This window comes from Coturnix japonica, chromosome 3 (genome assembly GCF_001577835.2).
Source record: "Coturnix japonica isolate 7356 chromosome 3, Coturnix japonica 2.1, whole genome shotgun sequence".
Taxonomy (NCBI): domain Eukaryota; kingdom Metazoa; phylum Chordata; class Aves; order Galliformes; family Phasianidae; genus Coturnix; species Coturnix japonica.
The window spans coordinates 50,058,245-50,081,928 of record NC_029518.1 but is presented as its reverse complement, the minus strand read 5'-3'; the positions used below and the strand labels follow the sequence as shown (position 1 = coordinate 50,081,928).

Here is a 23,684-nt window from a genome sequence, read left to right as displayed (position 1 = left end):
GTCACTTGCAAAAAGATTACCCTGATTACTGTCATGTTTAGCTGATGATGTATATTAAGTACTTCATTTTATTACTGCAATATGGGGAGACATATTGAACACCTTCATCAAGACATGAAGAACAGAGAGGAGTAAAGAAGCCTATAACAATTATTCCTACTTGGATAACCTTTTAACTAACCCAGCTGGCTTTTCAAACTTTGGTTATTTGTGGATTAAAAATTTAAATCTTATTTTAAAGAGTGAAATCTTACAACTCAAGTGAGGTTCAAAAATGGTCAGGACTATGAATCCATCCCCATCAGAGATTTCAAGAAAGGAACTTCAGAGGCTGCTCTCCTGTTTTGAGGTTATCGCTTTTCCGTAGCGGATAACATATTTGATGTTAACAGCTCACTGCTCATACTCTTACTGCTCCAAACCAGGTACAGAAAAGTAGCCAATCTTTAGAAGAGATTTCATGTTTCTCTCTGCTTCTCCTAAGAGATGTATATGATGATCCACACATGCACAGTAAGTCTGCTGTGTACAGTATATACATCTAAAGGCATTCTTTCTTTATGTCTCATTGGAAATCAAAAGCAGAATAACTAACGTCTAAGGTCAAAGTCCTATTCCTACCTTCTAGAGTATCCACTACTTGATTCTGTAGGCAGTGTATTTATGTATTTTTGAGCTATTTATGTATCTTTGAGCAATCCCTGACATCAGAAACAAGAGGATCAATCCAAAAATAATGACTCCAGTGTGATTATGTTGGCTGATGACATCAGTGGCAGATGTTGGTGGTATGGCAGTGGAGATTGGACCTCCCCACCAATATTCAGTTATATGTTGTTGCTCTGTGACGGGTAGCAGTAGGACAGTCTGACAGAACGACATCTGACATGGAGGCGTGTATGAGCATGCAGGCTTTTGTTCATCTCTGGCAAAAAAAACATAGTTAATGGCGGTGTTGATGTTGAAAAAGAAAGTTTTGCAGCGGAGAATATGCGCCATCAAACAGTGTTATTGTGCTCTTTGTGTATGTTGCAGTTTCCGTGGAAAGAAATAGTGGGCATTACCTTCAGAAAAACCTCTGTAAAAATTACTGCAGAAGAGAAAGCTTTGATAGAGCTGCTGTTAAAGTGAAAAATCTAGGGTGGCTGTTCTTCAGCCAGTTCTGTGGATTGCAGGGATTTCATGGAAATTCAGCTAAGCCTATGAACTTGTATATAGTTATCTGAATCTTACTTGCAAAATTTTCACAGTTCATCCATTATCATAATGAGTCCTGTGGGATGATAGTGGACTCTGTGGAACATCAGCTGCTTTCCCAGTTTCATAATGCTAAGGCTAATAAGTACTGTTATAATATTGTAACACACCGTATGCTTGCCTGAAACATGGTGTGATATGGAACTTACAATACATCTGAGGAACTAAATGAAAACTAGGCAGGAGTTTACATAGAGCAGCTTAAATTCAGAGCTGAGTGGGGCAGTGAATTTTAAAGTGATTTCTTAAATCTGTATTTGTCTAAATATACTGATGGCCATGAAGATGACTGGGAGATTTGTGTGAAAAGAAGCCCACCATTTAATATTCTTCCTTGAAGAATAAAAAGCAAACTTTTTTTTTTTTTCCTTAGAAGGAACGTATGTAAGAGCAGTTGTAAAATTAACTTCAAAATACTGGATGCCGTTTCTCATTTTGCAGTTTTTCAGTAGTATGTGCTCCCACCTGGGAAGGTTAACACAGGCATCTGTTTGCTCTTTTTAGATGTACTGATATATGAAGAGACTGTGTGTGGGAGATGGCTTTTGTTTATTTGTTTGTATTCATTTCAGTATGAAGGAGGTAAAGGTGATTTTAAAAATAGTGAGTTCCAAATGTGTTATTCATTTATAAAACTGGTGCAGTGTTTCATTTTCTTTGAAGCTCTAAGGTTTTAATTACCTGATTCTTTGCAGTTTTTAAGTGTTTGCTATAAGTTTCATTTTTTTCTTTTCGTTAAGAGAAAAAGAAAATGTCAGGAGTAACCATTTTGTTGTTTGTTTGTTGTTGTTTTTTTTTTACATAAAAAAGGAAATATGTAGGAGAAGGAAAAGAGAAACTGTATAAGAATTATAAGAGAGGAAGAAAGAGAAGGAGAAATTAATAGTTCTCAGTGATTTTCCCAGCCTTGCATGATGGTGCTTTTATTCCCACTTGATCATAGACAAAAGCTAAAAAAAAAAAAAAAGAAAAAAAAAAGTAGATTATGAAGCATGGGCCATTTTTACCTATTAAATATGAGGCTATCCTTAAGCCTATTGAGGACTTTGAGTGTAGTAATTAAAAAATGAATCTTTTCTGTAGTGCCTGAAGCAACCACTCCTGTAGTGAGTGGGATCTCTACTCTGGCTTTAATCAGAGCTGGATCAAACCCATAAGCCGCACCAATTATGTTCCTACTGGCAGCTAAACTGACATGTCTGTCTACATAAACGACTCAAATGATGCCTCATCCTTGGAAATAACCAAACACTATGTATCTGAATCCTAAGTCTAATGATGTTCTTTCATTGGATTTGTAGAGTGACAGAACACCAACCCTAATAAATGAGGTAGTAAATGAGGCCTACTCTATACTTGGGTCCAGTACTAACAAATCGCAACATGGATGAGGTAGTTGTTTATGCCATAGGTATGGTAATAAATAGGACATGGTAATACATTGTTGACCTATCCTTATAACATATATCTTCAAACTCTGGCTACTTGAAATTCTTCTGATTTTGACATTTTATCAACACTCACGTGAGCATTTCTAGTGCCAAACTTAAACATAGGACAAGGAGATCAAAGATCTCTGTCAGAGGATAAGGACAAGGATACTTTCACAGATGATTTAATTAAATGTAAATACATATTAACTAATCTGTGGTTGATTTTCTTTTTTTTTTTTTTTTTTCCAGAGGTGCGGAGAAATCTCATTTGATAGTCCTGACCAGAATGCCAAATGTGTTTGCATGCTAGGTAAGAGTCTTTTCACCTTTTGGTAATAAGAATTCTGTGGAAGTTAGTTTAATTGGAGATTTCTTCTCAAAGGTACATGATAAGAACTGCGGTGATTCACACTGGCATTTATGCAGCTCATCCATATGTGGTCCTCATTAATTTATTCCTTACAGTGAATTTTCCATTACTTAAAGTACATATATTCCAGTAGTGCCAAACTATGGAGATTAAAATACAGCTGTACCAACACTGTAATTGTAACCTTTGATGTGCTCAAGTCCAGAACTCATAATTAAAAAGCTAAAAATCTCTGTAATTGAGCCAGATTTTTGAAATCACCGTTGGGAAAATGTGAACTTTTGTAGACTGCATATCTTTAATATAAAGGACCAGCTATGTGCTTTGAAAAAGGGTGTTAATTCCACAAATATCTATCCAAAGCCCCTAGGACAGGCCTTCAGCTGCATCAATCAGCAAAGATCCCACCATTGTGATTTTGTGATTTTACAGATTTGCACTGGTGTAGCATTTTGCCCATCATTTGGAAGGAGGAGGGGGGGGGAGGGTGGAAGAGAAGCTAGTATTGAGCTGAAGTGTCTATTCTTTAGAAACAATACAGAAATGTTCTGCTATGCTTCATTAATTTCCATGAGCAATTTTATTGTATTTGTTCGTTTCGTCTACAATGCTAGCCAGTAGTATCACAGCAAAAATCAACAGTAAGTGTCTAAAAATCTAAAAGACATTTTTTGCTGGGGGGGGGGGGGGGGAAGAAAAAAAAAAAGAAATAATCATGGAACATTTGTAAGATTAGGCTTTAAATTCTGATGACCTCTCTTCAGCCAGGGCTGAGATACATCTATGCGGTAAATTAAAGCATTGCATCTAAAAACACGATGACTGAAATAGTCACAATTATAAAAACTGCAACTGGCAATGTCTAGGAATGTAATTCCCATTTTGGGTGCATGGCTGTGTTCTGTAATAACAGATTATGTGGTTTGTTGTTTATATTCATTAAATCCTATTGTCACAATAGACTGTAATTGCTGCAGAGGAAATCTGTCATGCTTATAGTGCACAGATCCCAACAGATGAACTGACACAATGGACCATAATGATCTGTTACAACAATGATCTGTGGTTAGAGGTTCTTAATGGCACAAGTTGACAGAAAAGTTACTTTTGTGACCCTTTATTGTGCCAATTATAATATACAGCTTAAATACTGTAGAGTTCAGGATGTTTTTGTTCTAAGGAGGTTATATCCATGCAAATGTTATTAATCATTAGAAGGAAAAAAAATGAAGAAAAAAAGAGGAGATTAAGAATCTGTATTACCTAAACATGAAAGTTTTCTGCATGAGTTTCTTGTCATTTATTTTGGCATTTTTATAACAACACATATTGTAGTTTGGCATCATCCTTAGTGCAAATGATTCTTTAAAAGCAGCAAACAGATCTTGTTTCCATTAGCTATATTCATGTCTATGTTGTCTAGTATGTGTACATGCAAGAATGAGAAGATGTATTGTATGCTGTAAATGTACAGCATATTGTATGCTATTTATTGTATGCTAGGGATGTAAAAATGACTCTGCGGTGTCTTGTCAAAGATGTGACTAGTCCAGGGACTTTTCCAGAGATGATATCTCTTGTGTTTTTAAAGTATCTCTCCTGTTACTAGTGTGCATCAGTTTCTCTAAGAAGTTAAGGACCTTAGTATCTTATATAATATAGGATATTTCATCCCAAGATATCTCAAATCATGTACAGTGCTGAGGTTATTCTAAGCACAAGGGTATACTCCACAACTGGTTTTGTAAGTGGTGCGGGAAACAGGACTTTCATTATGTATTTGTTCCAAGGACAGCTACTAGAGACTAACTTCACTTTATGAAACACTTGTGTTTCTGGTAGGGCCACAGAGCCGTAACAGCTCTCCATACTTGCCACTGTGTGATATCAAACAGTATGCTAGAATGATAATAGCTTATTTTATCAGAAAAGGTCTGTATCTGGCTCTGGATTTGCTTCAAATTTAAAGATTTTTGGAACAACACTAGGGTGCTACTATGATTCCAAATTCCTTGAGATTATGGATTGACATGGATTATGAGGATGAGGTTCTCTTTAGTTAAAGCTTGAGAAAGTCAGGTTTGCAGTGAAAATCTTACTCTATTCCTATGTTTTCCATTGCAAAACAGGAAACAATAGAGAAATGTCAAAATGTTTGTGATGGCTACAGTGAAAGTAGGTTAACTTTACAATGAACTGACTTGATATTGCTTCACCTGAGATTAAGATCTGTTGATTATTATCACTTTGTCTCCTCTTTTAGCTCAGGAGTGTTGGATACTTCTCATCTATGTGTGAAAAATTATTTGAACAAATACATTAAATGGTTACTTTAGTGTGCTTCCTGAGGATATAGTATGTAATGACTATTGTTCTGCCCAGAATATGCTTGTTATCAGTGTAATTTCATGTACTCCAGTTTTTACAGACTTTGATGCATTCTATCTTACATTTTATATTGCATTTGTTTATTTACATTTTGTATGTTGTACTAGTTAAAGCAATACAACTTCTGTAGCTGTTGCAGAAGTTGGTCAGTGGCCCACATTAGCCTTTTGAAGACTAGTGTTCAAATCCTAAACCTATCACAGATTGTATATGTTTCTTGCTTGTAATGCTGGCTACATCTTTAAATGCCTCTGTATTTCCATTGTCCTTTGAAAAAAAGAGGAGCGCATCTTTCAGTTGTGGAAGGGTGACTGGGCACTGGAATAGGATCCCCAGAGCAAAGGTCACAGCATCAAACCTGGCAGAGTATAAGAAACATTTGGACAGTGCTCTCAGACACAGGGTTTGAGTTTTTGAATGGTTCTGTGTGAAGCTGGGAGTTGGACTTAATGATTCTAATGGGTTCCTTCCAACTTGATAAGTTCTGTGATACTTTGAAATTTATGAGTACAGTGAGAAACTGAGATACTGTAGTAATCCAGTTCATAAGAATACTGCACTGTCAGTACAACTGTGCTGTCAGAAATTTTCCTTGAAGCTCCAGGTCTATCTGGAGCCACTGATAACTCATGAGCATTTCTACTAATGCAAGGTAGAAAATCTACACTATTCTGCCAAAATTGGAGCTGTTATCAAAGCTAGCGAGGATATTCAACTATGACAAAATTGATAGATAATGATGAACTGAATATGAAAAATATTTGGCATTATGTTGCATTCTGGAAATGAGAACTCTGGCCTCTCCGTGCCCTTTACTTATTATGATCCTAATTCAAAAAATAAAATTAAAAAGAGGTAGTTAGCAAAAATATGAATATGAAATAAGAAGAGGACAGAGTCTTTAGCAGAATCTGTTGTGATAGGACAAGGGGAAATGGTTTCAAACTAAAAGAGGGGAAATTTAGACTGGATATAAGGAAGAAGTTCTTTACAGTAAGAGTGGTGAGGCACAGGAGCAGTTTCCCAGAAAGCGGTGGATGCCCCATCCTTGGAAACATTTAAGGTGAGGCTGGAGGGAGCTCTGAGCAACCTGATTTTGCTGTGGGTGTCTCTGTGCATTGTAGGGGAGGTGGATGGGATGACTTTCAATGGTTCCTTTCAACTCAAACAGTTCAATAATGATTCTGTGGTTCTCTGGTGAGCAGAAAGAGAGCTATTCCTCATCCTGGAGGGCCCACTGGTATTTTCAATGGCACAACCTGTGGTTAATTTTTCCATTATATAGACAAACACACTCTGGGCTCAGACACGATCCAATGTTGTATCATGCAGAGATAATTGGGTTAGTTTGCTGTGAAAATTGCTGGTTGGATGCCTAAGCTAATTAACTCTGCTGAGAAAAATTGCATCCTAGCTTGGAAGAATCCAAAGTTAAGGCAATTTAACCAGTTCTTGCATCTTAACTAGCTCATCCAAAGTTAAATCAGTAACCTCTACACGGCAAAGCACCTAATTTTATGAATTTATCCTGGAAGAAATACCATTCTTATATCAGTCTCTAGGACTGGTTCAGAAGGTAATTGCTAGTTCTGAAATGGTGAAACTTACATTGCAGTGCCTATGTGAAACCTTTATTCATTACAGTGCCCATAGTAATTTTGCATTTTGCTCTTAGCCTTGTTGTATACTATCATTTATTGCTGTACTTCTTTCAGTATGGTGTGAAAACATAGAAAGCATAGTGTGTACTCCAGAAATGATCCTTGGGAAAGATTATCTTAAAAGGTAAATTAGATACCTGAGAGATAGGTATTATTGTTCAGTTGCCTGGCTTTCTAACCTTGGGATTCATAGACTACAGAAGTTGTCAGCTATTTTATTTTCATGCAAAGCGGAAAGGTTTTTTTCTCCATCCATCTGTAATGGTAAAGAAGAAAAAATGTTGATCACATGGCTCTCCTAAAGCACAGCAGTCACCTCACTCATGCCAATTTGTTGTCGATACATGGCATTACCTTGACCTAGTAAGTAATTTCTTTTACTACTCAGATTTGCATTTTACATAAATGTCTGCTGACCTGAAGAGAAGCTTCAGTGTGTAAACAAATATCAGCTTATATCAGATAGATACAGTTACCCTTGCATGTGCAATATAGAAGGTAAATAGTGCACTTGTAACTCATGTAAAAATTTTATCATCTCATCGGTTTTAATCCATTCAGCCTTTCTGATAATAATGGAGAGAAGAGGAAGGAGAATAAAAGCATAGTGAGTGTTTTACTCTAGTGAGCAGTCTGTCACTGTCAGATTTACTCTTTGGGGGTTGAGCTTCATGATCCTTGAGGTTCCCTCCAACCTGGGTCATTCTGTGATTCTGTGGTCTTTAGTGGGTAGATTTTGAAGAGATTGTGTATCTCACCTGTCTGCAGCAATTTTTTTAGGGGAAATGTGAGTTGTTGTCCTTGAGGAGCTAGGTATTAAGATGAACATATAAGCCTACCAGACCTCTGAACTTCTCATGGCATATGTTGAGGTGCTTTCTTTTCATTATTTTAAATTCCATAAAGACAGGAATAACGTGGGTGAGTTTCGTTTCCCTTTTGATGTAGCCTTAATCCTTGTGGAAGATGAAAGTTGAATCCTTGTTCAGAATAAAATTTCCACACAAACAGCTATTTAAAATTCATTTAACAAATAAAAACATAAAAAAGAAATCGGAATTTGGCCATGAGGTAAGTTTGATGGATCCAGCTTCTGTGGTGGCGGCACTTTGCCTGTGTCAAGAAAACCACCATGCATTTGAATAGAGTTGGCAGCTACAGATTAAGAGAGAGACATTACTGGAAAAACAACAGTGTTGAAAGCCAGAACTGAGGGGCAAGGCTCTGGCTGGTTGGCCTCTGGCTTATGTAACCACTGAGTTCACCTTTGCTGAAAAATAATAGGATCTATTTACAGTTGCTTTGAGAAGCTTAAACAGGTAAATAATCATATAATGAGTGGGAAAAAAAATAACTATTAATGAATATTAATGTCAGTTCGCACTGAAAAGGAAGGAGGAATAGAGACAAGGCAGCTGATGGAATAGTTCTGCAATGGTGAAACTTTACAGCTTTGAAAGCTCTTCAGCCTTTACTGACATGGTATGAAATGTGACCCTATATCTCTTGTATGTGCGAAACTTCTGCTGAAGCTGATAGGCATGCATGAGCAATGGTGTTCTAAATAGCCAAATATACCAACTATTTATAACCCAGCCATTCAAAGACTTACACATGCACTTGACCTTATGAAGACTACATATGCTGTGTATGCAAATGACTTGGAAATAAGCAGATAAATTAATCTTTGTAAAATTTCGCTATGTTATCAGGAAAAGGCCTAAATCTTCAGCAATTAACAAGAAATCTTTGCTTGTTGCTATGCTGCCTATTGGGATTAATCAGAACTTAACAGTGGAGTAGGGAGGTTTAGAAGCCCTGCTCCAAAGGTGGAAAAATTCAATTATCGTTACAGTATATGAAGACATTTAACAAATAAGACAGCTCATGATCTTGCAGTTATGCTTGTAAATGCGTTCAGAAAGGGGTACCTCTGTGACCTTACGATCATCAAAATGGAGCTGGTTGCTCCCCATGCCACTTAAGGCCCTCTCCTCCAGTTAACTGACTATTCCAGAAGTGCAGTACATGCTGTATCTCACCTGCCTTCTTCAGGAGCACTTATTATTTGTTTGCCCTTACGGCACCAGAGGAGGCCAGAGGCCCCGTGCATCAGCCCGTGCTTTGTCTGGAAGGCCCCAGTCGAGATGCCAGGCTGCCTACGTATATAGCTTGGAGACATAAAGTGGCAAATGGGTGGGCATGAGGCTGCAACAGAGACTCCTTTGTCAAGGAGTTGACAGTGTGCACATGCCATCATTGTGCCGCTTCATCGCTGTGTTGTGGTTTCATGCTAAACAAGTACAGACTCTTTGTTGTCATGAGATTTATTCCCCAACCCACAAAGAACATAAATATCATGACTATTAAAAAATATCACAGATTAAATAAGCTTAAAATCCAGGTATCTTTAAAATACTTTTTAAAAGTTTTCTAGTACCAACTTACTCTTTCAGTAATTTTTACTTAATTACTATGTTAGGTAATTATACAGCCTTGTAGCTGAGTGACAGTGACCACCTGTTTATCCTGTTCTGTCCTGTAAATTAGATCAGGCTGAAACCACTTGTCCTGACGGTGTTATAGCTTTCACAAGGGTACTGAAGGAGACAAAAACTAGCGCTAGCATTTTGTAGGCATAGAAAACACTTCTCTATGTTTAATATTTTTTTCCTATCACTCAAATTCTATCTTGAGCTACATACAGTTTTATTCTGTCTGAACTTGAGGGGTGACAGGGGACCTGATGGGAACACAATTATAAGTCATGTATTAGGATTGACGCTGATTATACAGTATAAACATATCATTATGGCCATCTGCAGAAGGGGTAGTATCGAAGAAAAACATTCACTGGGGCCACAGGATTCATTTGAGATGCTAAAGTTCAAAAGACGATTACGAAATGTTTCTCCCCTCCTACTAAAAACTCTGAATCTCTGACTATTAGACTTCTCTTTCTGTCAGAAAGACTGAGAAACACTTGGCTGAGAATCTCAGCAGCTATCACACTGGTAAACACATGGGTTTGTAAGTCTGTTTCAGCAGCTGCACTTCAAGCAAACATTACCAAATTTAAAGCCATAGCCATACATTGCTTTTCATCCAAAGCCTGCTGCAAATGGGGATTGCATGCTGGTTTCTGCTTATGTAACAACACAATGAAGAGTAAGCTTTGAATTCTAAACTTTCGTTGCCTTTAAGGGGCTAAAACCCACAGCACTATTTTCTTTCTTACCCACCAAGCTAAAGGCAGAACAGGCTGGGTGAAGTACTGTCTGTTCCACTTACTGAACCGATTCAGGGAGAAATTATGAGTATAGCTCCAGGAGAATAGGTAATAGGCCTGTTCTGCCTAGGGAAGTACATATATGTAACACAAGAGAAATCCCAAATTTTGTTTCACAGACCCTCCCTTACTGTTTTTCTTTTTAACTAAGCATTACTTAGAGAAAGTGGAAGAACAGTTGCTTGACTGATTTACTGAAGATGATCTCATATCATATTTCATGGTATTTGTCACATGAGTTATTGCTGATCCCCTGTTGGAAAAAAGATTTCAAGTGCCTATTCAGTCTGCTGCCTCACAGATTGATTTTTCTCATGCCTAATCTCATCCCTAAACATGGACTGCATTCATATATTTTCCCATCTTTCTTGTACAAACTCTTCTGAGTGGGATGTGTTCACCCAAAGAACTTGCTGTCCAGAAAAGTACCATGACTAATATCTCCGTACTAATGTTCTCCCACAAAATGGGAACGGGGGCAAGGAACAGTAAAGATTTTACTGAGACCAAACTCACTCTCAGTTTTGCAACCAGCCATGCTTTTACAATTGAAGAGGTATAATAATATACCCAGATCTAGAATTTCCAGACTTTGATTTAAATTGTTCAAATTTATATTTTGTGGATCTCTAGCAATTAATCTTCATTTCTTTAATTATTACTTGGTAATACCTTATAATTTCACAGTCTCTGCAATTTTCTGCAGATTACTATGTAGCTGCCCTTTAGTAAGAGTGATTTATGTCTGAGAAAGCCATGAAGTTCCTGGGCTTGTAAACTGTCAGTTCCTGGCTGTAAATGTTTGTAAACTTCTCAGCCTAAGAATACATTTTCTTCTGTTCTTTTCTGTTCCATATTGCAAAAGATGTCTCGTGGTCTTTTGGAATTTAAAAAAAAAAAAAAAAAAAAAAGAAGGAGAAAAGTTAGTTAATAATTTCATCGTTCTTGCTGAGAACTGCAAATATATGACTTGTAGCCTTTCTTTCTCACCTTTAATACAATAAAGAAGCTACAAAATCAAACACCTCATGTTCTTTGACCTTGCTGGCTAGGTAGCTAGCTTTCCTTGGTGGATTAAACTTCCTCCGTTATCTGTTTTATAAAATAATGTCTAATCTACATCTCTTTCTTTCTTATACATGTTGTATTTCTCACAGCATTAAGTTGATCTCTTAGATCATCCCCTAAACATCAAACTACTTAAGCATATATTTACTTACTGTCACTGAAGCCAAAATACGCATCGGCTGAAAAATGTTCCCATGCCAGGACAGGTCACAGTGTCTAGCGCTAATCTGATTCAAGCGCTTAACACTCTGGGCTCATGAAATCATGAAATGTGACTCTGGATATTATGAAAACTGCATTTAACAACAAGAAATGGAATTTTTGAACCTCAAATGCCTATGTCAAGAGATTACTCTCTTTCTTGCAGCTTAAATTCAGAGAGGGTTCCTACTGTATTTCCCTTGTAGGGCTTTCCTCTTAATACACATGAAAAAATACTGAAGATAGTTGCAATCTGACAAATCCATTAAAATTCTATGGTCAGAAAGAATGAGTAAGAGGTACTTTTTTTGTGCTTTCCCTCAGTACCTTCAGACTCGGCTCATTGCAAAACAAATGTCTGAAGCTTGTTCAATGAAACCTTTTGAGAAAGAGCCTGGTTATCCCCATTGACTTCTAAGGAAGCTGAACTGTGGATGCAGGAAGTTAGGGAAAATTAATCTTACTCCTGAGGTACAAACTTTGTTTTTTTTCTAGTGTAGTGTTTATGAAATGTTTTGATATGGAGATTAAATTCAGTTATTAATACAAAAAATCTGATGGATTTTTTTTGAACTTTCATACTGTTTTAAATAAAAATGTTATTGCATGGTAACATTTTTAAGGATGGTACTTCCTAGCCTCTCACTGTAGAGTGTGTATCTACTTTACTGCTTTAGATGGTATTCCGGATTATTGCAGCCTTTGGTTTGCGTCACAGAGCAGTTTCTGAATAGACAAATTTGTTTCATTTCACATGAATCTGAACCAGCCACATGCTCTACAAGTACATCTGGTGCATTCTAGTTGCTACTTGACATTTAGTCCATGAGAGTATGTTAGAAATAGTCCAAACTAAATCCTCCAAAGCATACACAGTGCAAACACTGTCCTCAGCACAAGCTGTTGGACTCCACAGGTCTGTTCTTGTTTGTGCTGCTTGCTTCTGCAAACCTAGACAGAGAACAAAACCAGTTGTGACTTCAGCTGGTCCAATACACTAATTTCCATGCCCACATGGTGCCTTCAGGAGTGTTCAGCCCATTCAGTTAAGGTTTAACTGACAACCCAGAGAATGCAGAAGATAAACTGTAATTTAAGCAGATTGTAAACACCTCTTTTCCCAGATGTTGTTTGCTTACTTCCAGCACACATGCCATCAACTGGTACATGCAACCTGAAACCTAATCAGATGTTCATGTTATCTGAAATGAGGGTGAGATTATAGACAATTGCAAATGGAATTTAATGTTATGTGAAATATTATTGTTATTGAAACTTCAGGTGAAGTGTCCTTTAACCCTAGGTCATGATTTCACACCAAGCTTGTAGATGAATACAGAGAAAATTTAACACTTAGTTCAGATGAATTAATAACATTCCAGACTTTTGTTTTGACTTGAGATGATGAAATTCTCACATTTTATTTGTGTGTGTACAAGATGCAAATTAATACTGTAGTATCTTTTTAGTTTATTACAGACAGTGCTAATGGAAGGAACTCAAAAATACTGGCATCACACACTTTATTAGTAGAAATTTCCTAGTAGGCAAGGATAAATGGTCTTTAAATTAACTTCTCCATCCGAAAATTAATTGGGTAATATAACAACATCAAACTTGTACAGCGTTATTGTAATGCCAAATATATTACCATGATGGCTGAAGAAGATATATTTATTTTTGGTGTGTTTCAGCTGGTTGGATAAAATATCTAAAGACAAATCCTGCAGATTTAAGTATTTTTGTTGTTGTTGTTATTGTTTGTATTAGATACTATTTGAAATCATTAGCATCATCTCTAAAGTAATTTGCTGCATTTTCACTTAGTGAACTGTAGTTTGTGTTTTTATGGAAGCAGGAAAATCTGTTTGTAGTTAAAGTACCTGTCTGGGCTCTTCATCAAGTCCCAGAATGTGCTGGCAATTTGTTCATTGATCATTTATCAAGGGTGGCCAGTGCACTCAGCCATTCTGTGAATGTTCAGTGAAAACTGCCATGCGGCTGCTCCTACTGAAGGAACTGGGAGGATGCAAAACTTAGGAGTAGTGTGAATTATTTGAGTACTTGATTAGTAACTACATGATGCACCATCAATAGCAGCTGCTGGCAGAGCTCTGCCAGGAAGGAAGATGAATGGGCAGATGCTCCATTGTAATTTCTTTCTATCAGCAGAGAGCGTAACACAGGCATTAATCCACTGGTTTAATCAGAGGTAATACTATGTTCAGGGAGCTACAACTTCCAAGGCACAAGTGGAATTGCTGTCATTGTACATTTGTCCTAAAAGGCAAGTGCATGTCACAATGTTTTAGAAGCCAAAAGATCTTGAGCTCATATGACTTTTATTATTAACATATTTCTCTTCTCTTAAGAAGAAGGAATGAAAGCATCATTAATCACGATGTCTAATCTGCTTTATTTTTTGTTGTTTGAGAATAACACTCAGAACTTTTGAAGTCTGTGTATTATTTGTTTCATGGGGGAAAATGACATTATAATAACCCTCAGAACAATTTGATGGAAAAAAAAAATCTGTTGTTTTTGCATATTTTTATTTTAATCTAATCCAGTTTCTCTGTGCCATGAAGGAATCTGTGTTTGGTTTAGCAGAACCATCTTAGATACAGCAGTTGCTTCAAATTGTGCAGCTCATTGAGACAAAACAAAAAGTCTCTTGATAATTGATGACTGAATAAACAAAGAGGAAACTGAAGGCAGATGTGTGCTGGAAAGCTTTTGGAAATCCTAGGACAGGATGGGAGAGAGTTTGATTTTGTTTTTAATCAGAAGCACCGTAATACTCTCTTTCCTACTTGGCATTTTTTGTTCTTAATCTGTGTTGGAGAAGGCATTCCTGATGTTAAATTTTAAGTGAATTTCCAGTAGTAAATCTAGGAAGTTTTTTGGTTGGCAGCTGTGCAGACTCAAGCTCTCCCTCTGCAAAACAGACTCTGAAGAGGGAACAGCATAAATCCCTCTAATGCTGTCCTGCCAGAAAGCTTCTTCCTCAACATGGAAAGATCATCTGTAGGAATTACAAAACTGCTTGCACCTTCGCCCATCTGTTTTTTATATTCTTGCTGAAGCTGTCTGAAGAGTAATGACATGTGCTGTAGATCCCATATTTATGGCCACATTCAGCTCCCTCAGATGAGCAACACAAGAAGGACAGGTCCACATAGGCAGGGACAATGATTCAGCTCTTGTCATTATTTCTTCTGCCCCTGTGCCCACTTCTCATCTACTGAAAAGCTTGCCTGCTCTTGTTAACATGTCCAAGTTGGCTGCAGAAAGTGTATCTTCAGAAACAGGTGACAAATGTTGTCTTGTTGAAATTTAATTGTGTAATTGCTTTTCAGTTAAAAAAAAAAGAAAAAAGAAAAAAAAAAGAAAGAAAAAGAAAGAAAAAAGAAAAATTTGAGACATAAATGTACTAACTTCTAGTGGAAAAACTTTGCCCAGTAACAAGGTTTAGACTCAGAAAAGTGCTATGGTATTTTTCAGATGTGGTCGCTGAAAGTCTGTGTGCATCAGTCTTTATGTGAGTTACTCCAGCACATGACAGGAGCACCCTGTGCCACCTCACAGCAGGAACAGTTTGTCTGAATCACGTCAGTCACACAGGAAAACAAGATAATGAGATAGGTGCACTAAAGCTCACCTGAGGAATTCCTTTGGCATCTCTGAGTCACATTATTACCAGGCAAAAACTGCAATTTTGTTTTGGGAGGAAATGATCACTAATTTGAGCTATCAGATAGAAACAATCCCTGCAGAAATAAATTATATATATATATTTATTTTATTTTAACCAAAAATTCAGTTTTGTACCATGTTTTTTTCTTAGTAAGTCATTTACATAAATGCAATGACCTGGCTTTGTGGCAATAACTTACCTGACATTAAGTAAGATGGAGCTGGGTTAACACATGCACAGGGATGATGTAATGGTAATGACAGAGTTGATGTACAAAGTACCCACATCAGTGCTAGATCTGTGGATTTGTGTATCTTGTGAGTGTCCTGCTGGCACAGGAGCTGGCTGCTACACAATGTATGAAACTGTGCTCTTAACATCCTGTTCTCACTGATGATGCTGTGGCATGCATTTTGTGAGATAAGCTCAAATGTACTCTTAAAGAGGACTACTTCAACTGTAAAATAAGTAACTTAGTCTTTTATTCTCTTCAGTTGTTGGTGCAATGCATAGCAGCACATTGTTCTAAATCAGATTTAATTGTGTAAAAGACAAGAATGTAGGAGGGCTTTAGTCATCCTTTCCACCTTTTCAGACTGGCCAAAAAGGCACCTTCTCCCACATTCCTGTGAGAGTGTTGCTGCACAAGCAATTACCTTTTTAACGTTAAGTTACCTCTTAATGATAATAAAAAATGTGTTTGGTTTTCATCAGCTTTGCCAAAGCCAGGCCATCAAAATCTTTGCGTCTGACTTGGTACTACAGTTCTTATCTCCATTTTCTCCTGTCTTCCTAAAGTTACACCTATTTGTGATGCAAGACTTTGTGGCAAGATATTCATAATTTCTCCTAGGGGAAATATCACCTTAATTTGTCTTTGTGTCTGGAGAACTGAAAATGTTAATTCAAAGGGTGAACCTAAAAACATATCTATGAAATGAAGTAGGAACATTGGAATAAGGAATTGGCGGGTTCTGTCTTCTATAGTTATTAAGTATTGAAATAGTCACTCTACTCCCAGTAGGGCTCGGAAAGCATCTGGATACAGCTGATTAGACAGTTAGAGAAAGAATATGAACAAACTAATGACAAACAATCTCTGTTCACTTGAAGACTCTCACTCCTGCATCTCTGTAAATCTAGTTTAAATTTAAAATAATATAAAAATTTAAGACTGAGTTTAAAAGACAAAAATAAATTAAGTTAAAAATTACAGCAAAATCTGTCTCTATTAAAATACCATGTTACTGGAGAAGCATTTCTACACTGTGGTATCCAAATCAGGAGTACCCATAACATTGTGTAACAAAATCCCTGCTTTTCATCATAATAACCATGATGCTGCAGAGCCACTGTACTCTTGCACGCACATTTGCCACAAACAATGAATTCCCTTTTGCTCAATGCCATAATGTCAGCAAAAACATCAGCAGGGAGCAGACCGGGATTTCTTGCTCAGCTCACGTAATGCTGCAGGTAACACATTCTGCTGGCAGGTAGGTACAGGTTGTAGAAGAGGAGCACTCCCTCAGACAGACAATAAAATTGAATTCGGCCCCCCTCATTTCATGGATAATTCATGAAAATGCCAGACTGCTTTGCAAATTCCATGAAGTTTTATTATTTTTATTAAGAAAGGGCACTTGTTTTTACAAAGACAAGGCACCTCTTTTTTTCCTGGTCACCACATGAGTCAGTGATGAGCTGCACCTTGTACCAGGCATACACCAGCCAGACTGTACTGAACATAAGGAGACTCCAGCATGTGAATGAATGTTTCCTGTCTAATGCAAGTAGGATGCAAATACAAGAGCATTAGTAGTTTCTAAGATCTTCTCACATTCCTATTTTTCAGACATCTACTGGATTTTCTGACTAAAAGTGAGCAAGAAAACAAGCAATTTGTACCAGGCACAATGCTGAAGTGTTGTCAATGTCAAATCAAAGCTAAGTGAGAGTTTTCAGGGTCCTACCCTTGGATTTTAGCACAAAATCCTATCAGGAATTCCTAAATCCCTTTTCAGGAACATTTTTCTGATCTAGTCCTTGATGTCTTGATGGCCTCTGTTGTGTACTTACATTCAGTAAGAAACAGATAAGTCTCATTTGCAATAAGCATGCACAACAGCTGTAGACTGCTTTGGATCATCAACAGTCTTTAATTATTAATAAAAGTATTATTAGTGGTTAGTCAAATGGCTGGGAAGATTACTTTTTTTTCTAGTTGTACATGTTCTTAATGTAATAACTCAATATTTAAACCATAATAAATGCAAATCCCATTACAATTTGCACATTATATAGCTAAATAGCTAAATAAATAGCATAGTGATTTACTCCTTCTATTAAAGAATATCCTGAAAATTTCTTTCAAGAAATTCATGTCTTGTTCTTTCACTCTATAAAAGGTGCTTTGATTCTGTCACAGTATAAAATCTTACTGGACAAACTTCATTCACTTTATTTTCTAATCCATTTTTATCATACATTTAATGATAATATCTGTGGTTTTTATGACAGTTTTCTATATTTATTATTTACAAGATCTAGAGCTAATCTGAAATGTAATGTTTCACTGTATTTGAGAGTGTCTGATCCCAGTATATAAAAGACTTTTTTTCCCAGTGGAAGACATTTCAGCCTTTGTACTTTGCAAATAGTATTAAGAAGAACTTGGAATTAAATCAGTGCAAATCAGAAATATGCACTGAGACTTCTTGAATGCATCTTCTGCTTTGTCTCTCAGAGGAAAACTTGCCCCTGCATTCCCCAGCTACATTATCATATGCTATAAAGGAAGAAGCACAGTGCATGCAGTCAGATTATTCCCCCCAGGAGTTCCCTCTGGTAGAGTATGTCAAAGTACTCCCAGCCATCAGTCTGTCAGGTCTGCTTGGATGTTTTGGAAGACAGTGTGCTCTGAATGAGAATGCAACAATAGTAGGCTGAATTTTCAGCAGCCAGCTCTGATAACTCAGATAAACAGTCTTCTTGAGGTAAGAAATGACACATAACAGAGGTTCCTGCCTTAGACGCCAAGGTTATTCGTCATGTAATTGGATATTGTTGGAGAAAACCATAATTAACCCAGATTTAAAGGCATACGGCCATCTAGTTATTATTTGTGGTCAAAGATAATTATTCTCTGCTGAATCTACTTTCATCTTTCCTATTCATTTACCTTTAAGAGATGTGACCTAACCAGATCTTACTTAAACAAAGCTGTGATTTCCTGGCTTGGTGATTATTGTTATATTACAGACTTGGCATTCCTGGAATTTCATTGCTACGGCAAAGTAAAACTTACATTCGTCTAAATACAGAAGTCTGTGAGGTTCTCAAGTGGCAGAAGTGAGGAACATGTACTTCCTCCAGCAGATGCAGAGGTAGAGTAGCTGTAGTAAATACCTGCTGTTGCCATCAAGTTCTGCCTACACATCAGCCTATTTCATCCAACAAGTATAATAAAAACTCTGGCTGACATTCAAGTTGGGGTAATTGATAACTGTGCCTTAATTTGCCAGCTTGGCTGGCCCTGGGCTGCCCCAATGCTGGAAGCCTCACAAGACCCAGGGAATCTGCCTCTCCTGTCCTCACCTCCCTCTCACTCCTGTTTGTGCTGTCCAGCTGCATTGCTGTCCCTCTGCTGTTGTTGTATTAGAGCTGATTCCCGGTAGTCCTCATCTGCCCCTAGGGACCGTAATGAAAGTTTTAATCACTCCATGCATTGGCTGACTGAGGAGATTTTAGGACATAGCTGGCTCAGCCCGCCCAGTGTGTTGAGGCAATTGGTCGTCAGGAGGACTATCTTCTGCTTCCAGGAAGCAAAGGACTATCAGATCACAACAGGTTCTAGCTCCTGCCCCTAGGGAACAAACAGATGAAAGCTCGCAAAGTTACACCGAACAAAGTAATTCCTCTGGCTCGAGCCAGCTGCAGATCCCAGCAGCCTTCTCCCTCACATCTCTTGGCACCAGAAAATTGATACATCTTCTCATTCAATTCTTTGCTGAATCATGTGATAGGAAGTCAAATTCCCTGCTGTGCTTACCCTCTCATATGCGAACACACACTTTTGTGTTCCTCATTATAAACATCCGCAAACCGTCCTTGTAAGCATTACAAAACCTTAACATAAATGCTATACACTACCTTTAAAGATAGAATATTGTTTGAAACAGCTACTTGGTTGTTCATTTTCTTTTTCAGATGCTTAGCATATAATATGTTCTTCCTTAATGGCTACACAAATAAATGAGGCTTTGGCTTTCCTCCAGATATTTTTCCATTGTTGAAAGGAATATCTGTTTTTAGACTCTTTCCCGTTTTTCCGTAAAGGTAGCCTTATCTTCTTGGTCCATCAGTAACAGTTCGTTACTGATGTGGAACTCAGGCTCTTTGAGGTAGCCTTTCCAGTAACTACTGTTACTGTCATCAGTTGTCCCTTGAAACCTGGGACATATAAATGAGATTCAATGCAGTTTCTTAGGCTGATATAGGAAACAATCTACCAGAGTTCTTTGGAGATAGATATTTAATTTTGTTGGCCTGTCACTATGGAATAGCTGTTAATATTTCTAAGCCCTTTTTTGGGTGGCTGCATATGGAAACCAATAACTGAATGAAGTTTTACACTGTTTTTGGTGACTGAAGCTGGAAAAAAGTTTTTAAAAGACTGATACTGAGCTTTGGCTCAAGACTCATATGTTATCAAGACTCATTTAGCATCAAGACAGATATGGTTCTGGGATTGTTTAGTAATGCTTTATGCATAAGATCCAACATTTTTCATGTAGGACTTTTTGTGTGTGTGTTTTGTTTTGTTTTTTAGTTGTTTGGTTGTTTTTTGGTTGTTTGTGTGTGTGTGTGCATAGATGCAACATATTAAATACATTTACAATGAAATTATTAAAATTAGTGATAATCTCCTTGTGAAGCCATTTACTGCATTCTCTCAAACACATTATTACATAGGAAGGAATTTTATCTAGGAGAAGGAAAACAGGCAAAAGGATTTTTAAAGCATCAGGCAATAAGTAATAAAAAGGTATTAGAATATGTTTGTGAAGTAAAGAATGCAAATTAGGGGTCTGAGCTCTAAGTAAATAATGTATGTATATTGCACAAGTTGACAGTGGTAAATTGTGTTTACTGATGACACATAGCATCTTGAGAGGAGCAGTGTGCTTTCTCCTTAACTCTTTTGTACCTTGATATGTCCACTGTAAGAAAGCTTGTAGCTGAGATGTTCTGACAGCCAACAGAAAGACATGGGCATTCTATGAGCTCTTTTCAGCTCGTATTATGGCAATTTAAATTCATCGTATAAATCAGCAAACTATTTCTGTTTGTTCTTTTGGAACAAAGTACAGCTAGCTCAAGAGTTTCCTCTTCTACTAGAAGGAATAGGAATGAGAATAGTGAAGAGAGCATTAAGAATTCAAGAGGAATCATGTATGAAGAATCAGACATCCAGGATACTTTTTACTTGTCTTTTCTAAATATTCTGATGCCATTCTACTGAGTAGCCATGTTTAGAAACAGCAGGTTCTATTCTTAGGGGGAAAAGGAGTTTTAAAATACCTGGTTGCAACTGGTGTTCAACCTTAGTTTTTAAAAATGAGCACAAGTAGTTTAGCCAGAGGAGCAAAGAGGAGGTCTCATGTTGCTTCACTTAATTCTCCATGTCCTACATCTGTGCACGTGGGAGTGAATGTGTTTGCCTTGTCTTTCTATGAGTGTACATACACACACTGCACATACATGAGCAACAGTACGGGTGGATGTTTCTTGGAAAACATGCAGTGCTCATTCAGAAGTACTGAGTGAATGAGAAGTACTGTCTGCATGTAAAAGACATTTTGCACAGTATGATAAAGAAAAATCATTACATTGGAAATGTTATTTGAATGCTGATAATGTTCCATGTGGGAGGAATTAGTCCAGCCAAGAAACACGATACTACATATTTAATGAAATTTGGCTCTGTAAGGAATGATGATGCCTTTTACTTAGATATCATGCCATTTCCAGGATAACTTAAAACCTCAGGCTATGATTTTATGATACTAGCATGCAATATCTTGAGAAGATAAACTTTTTAGTCAGGCAATACTTACTCATTAATTTCTGAAAATCAGTTAATTTTGGTTGCTTCAAACTGGATTGCCTGGAATCAGGACGCCCAAATTGTCAGTGTCCTTGGAAACCTACTGCTTCTACATTTTAAAATCTCTTGATTCGTGATGAAAAGAGTTTTAATATATTTAAATGCTTTTTAATGTAGCACAGCTGGAGGAGTTCTGTGTAAACTCTGAGTAAAAGTTAACAAGAAAATGAAACAAATACATTGTGTAGGGTGGAAAGTTGGTATTAAGAATGACGATTTTTCAGATATTAGTATTGCCCAGGGCTGACCCATCGTTACTTTCAGATGGGATGGGACGGTCTTTTTCCTACCCATGGACAAATGCATCTGGAGCAGAATGACCATATACAGGGTTTTCTGTCTCCCTACCTCGTTATTCTGCTTATCTTCATACTGATTAGTTCATGTTGAAAGGGGTTCAAACATTACCTTCTCTCAGAGATGCTCACCCCCTCCACTCAGCACACAGAGCAAATGGGCTTGCTTCAGCATCAGCAGCATTTTTTCAGTAGTAAGCTGGAAGGGAAAAGATCTATTGCAAGTGACTAAAGTGCTGTAGCACGCAGTGGTGGTGATAGGCCATGTGGGGCAATTTCTGACAGCGTGAGCAATTTGAGCAGATCTGGCTGCCAGAGCATCTCAACCTCCAGACAAACCTGTCTTTGTCTGACACGAGCTAAGCTGCAGGTGTAGGCTCTGGCTGCTGTCCCTAACTCTTCAGTTGATCTATAAGCTGCATTAGGGGCTGAAATAAAAGATGAAGCAGATGAACACTCTTCTCTGCTGTAAATCATAGGAAATGCCATGTCCCAGATAGTACACAGCACCTTCATTGCTTGTGACTATTAAGGATGATTCTTAGCATTGGTCCTTAGCCTACTTTTCTGAACAAAATATTACTTTTGCCACTGTATTTTAAAATTTCCCTCATAATATAGTCAAGTTACCTGGATAAATCTAGCCTTGTATCCACCCCTTTTTACTAGTGGTCACTCCTCAGGCATGCATGGAAAGCAGAGCTAGTAGCTATTACTTTAATTGTAGCAGTTCCCCCACCTAGTAGGCCAGATGCTGTTAGCAAGACTACACAAAATGAGAAAAGAGAAAAACATGTTCAAGTGCAGAAGGAAAAAAAGTCTTTAAAATACTTCTTCAGAATAAAAGCAACTATAGATGCTGGAGACTTGTCAATAGCAAGGGGACTGAGACACCTGGGCACTCCTGATAGCTCTTGAACATTGTGCCTGCTGCTGTGGGCTTTGGTGGTGGTTGCAAGTACCCTGTCCTAGTAATCACCTGGCCCAGAAGGCTCCACACGTGTCCTGCAAAATGACACTCAGGCAAGGAGGTCAGCTGGGGATACAGAACACATCCAGAGGTCATGCAGAGCTGCCACTGCTACACAGCATGACTCACAGACACGGCAAGGTGACAAACTCCTACTCAATTCCCTGAAAAAAACACCATCATTTATGAAGCTGGCTAGCACTGCTACATTTCAACAGGCATTTGTTGTATTTACACCCTTCCTTGCCAGTTACACTTGAACTCTAAGGGTGAGAAGATAGATAGCTATAAATCTTCATGGTCCATAAAAACTGTTTGAGAACGGATCGTTAAAAAAGCATCTGATACTATACTGTGTAAAGGTTCATTATTCCTAGCGTATTTGTATCTGATTTCCTCCTCTAAGGTAAAGTAACATATCAGTCCATACTGGCCATAAGAAAAAAAGGTACCATTTTCCAATGTGGCAGTTATAGGAGGCTAAAAGCCAACTAGTTCTGGTTTCCTAATCAACCAATACTATCCAGTGTAGTGTGGTTATTTTGCAGCTTACATCTCTGGCCTTCTTCCCAGAGAAATCAAGGGCAAGTGAGAAAAGAGAAGTAGGCTTCAGATCTCATCCCAGCACTGAGTTGTCTCACGTGGCCAGCCACGGAACCAGGAGGATCTCCTGAGTTTTGGCAGCTTAGATACAGCCAAAGGAATTTCTTAGTATCACACAAAGTAATGTGATAGAGCAGGGATTTGAATTCATGTCTGCTCAGAAAAGAAGCAAACTACTTACTAAGAGTGTCTGTAATGCATGGCAGATATTTTGGATGCTCTTGTTCTGACATCTGTGGAGATGTAAGACCATTACAAAAACACAGTTCATTGTCCTTTATT

The 23,684-nt window shown here is 37.7% G+C and overlaps 1 protein-coding gene across 2 annotated transcripts in view; it reads left to right on the top strand.

Annotated features, from left to right (window-relative positions):
* PDE7B (phosphodiesterase 7B) overlaps nucleotides 1-23,684 on the top strand; it is a 166,384-nt gene that overhangs the window by 52,967 nt on the left and 89,733 nt on the right. For both annotated transcript variants that reach the window (XM_032443634.1, XM_032443635.1), the window contains exon 3: nucleotides 2,940-3,000. In XM_032443634.1, coding sequence (XP_032299525.1) covers nucleotides 2,940-3,000 — 61 coding nt within the window. The remainder of the gene's footprint in view (nucleotides 1-2,939; nucleotides 3,001-23,684) is intronic.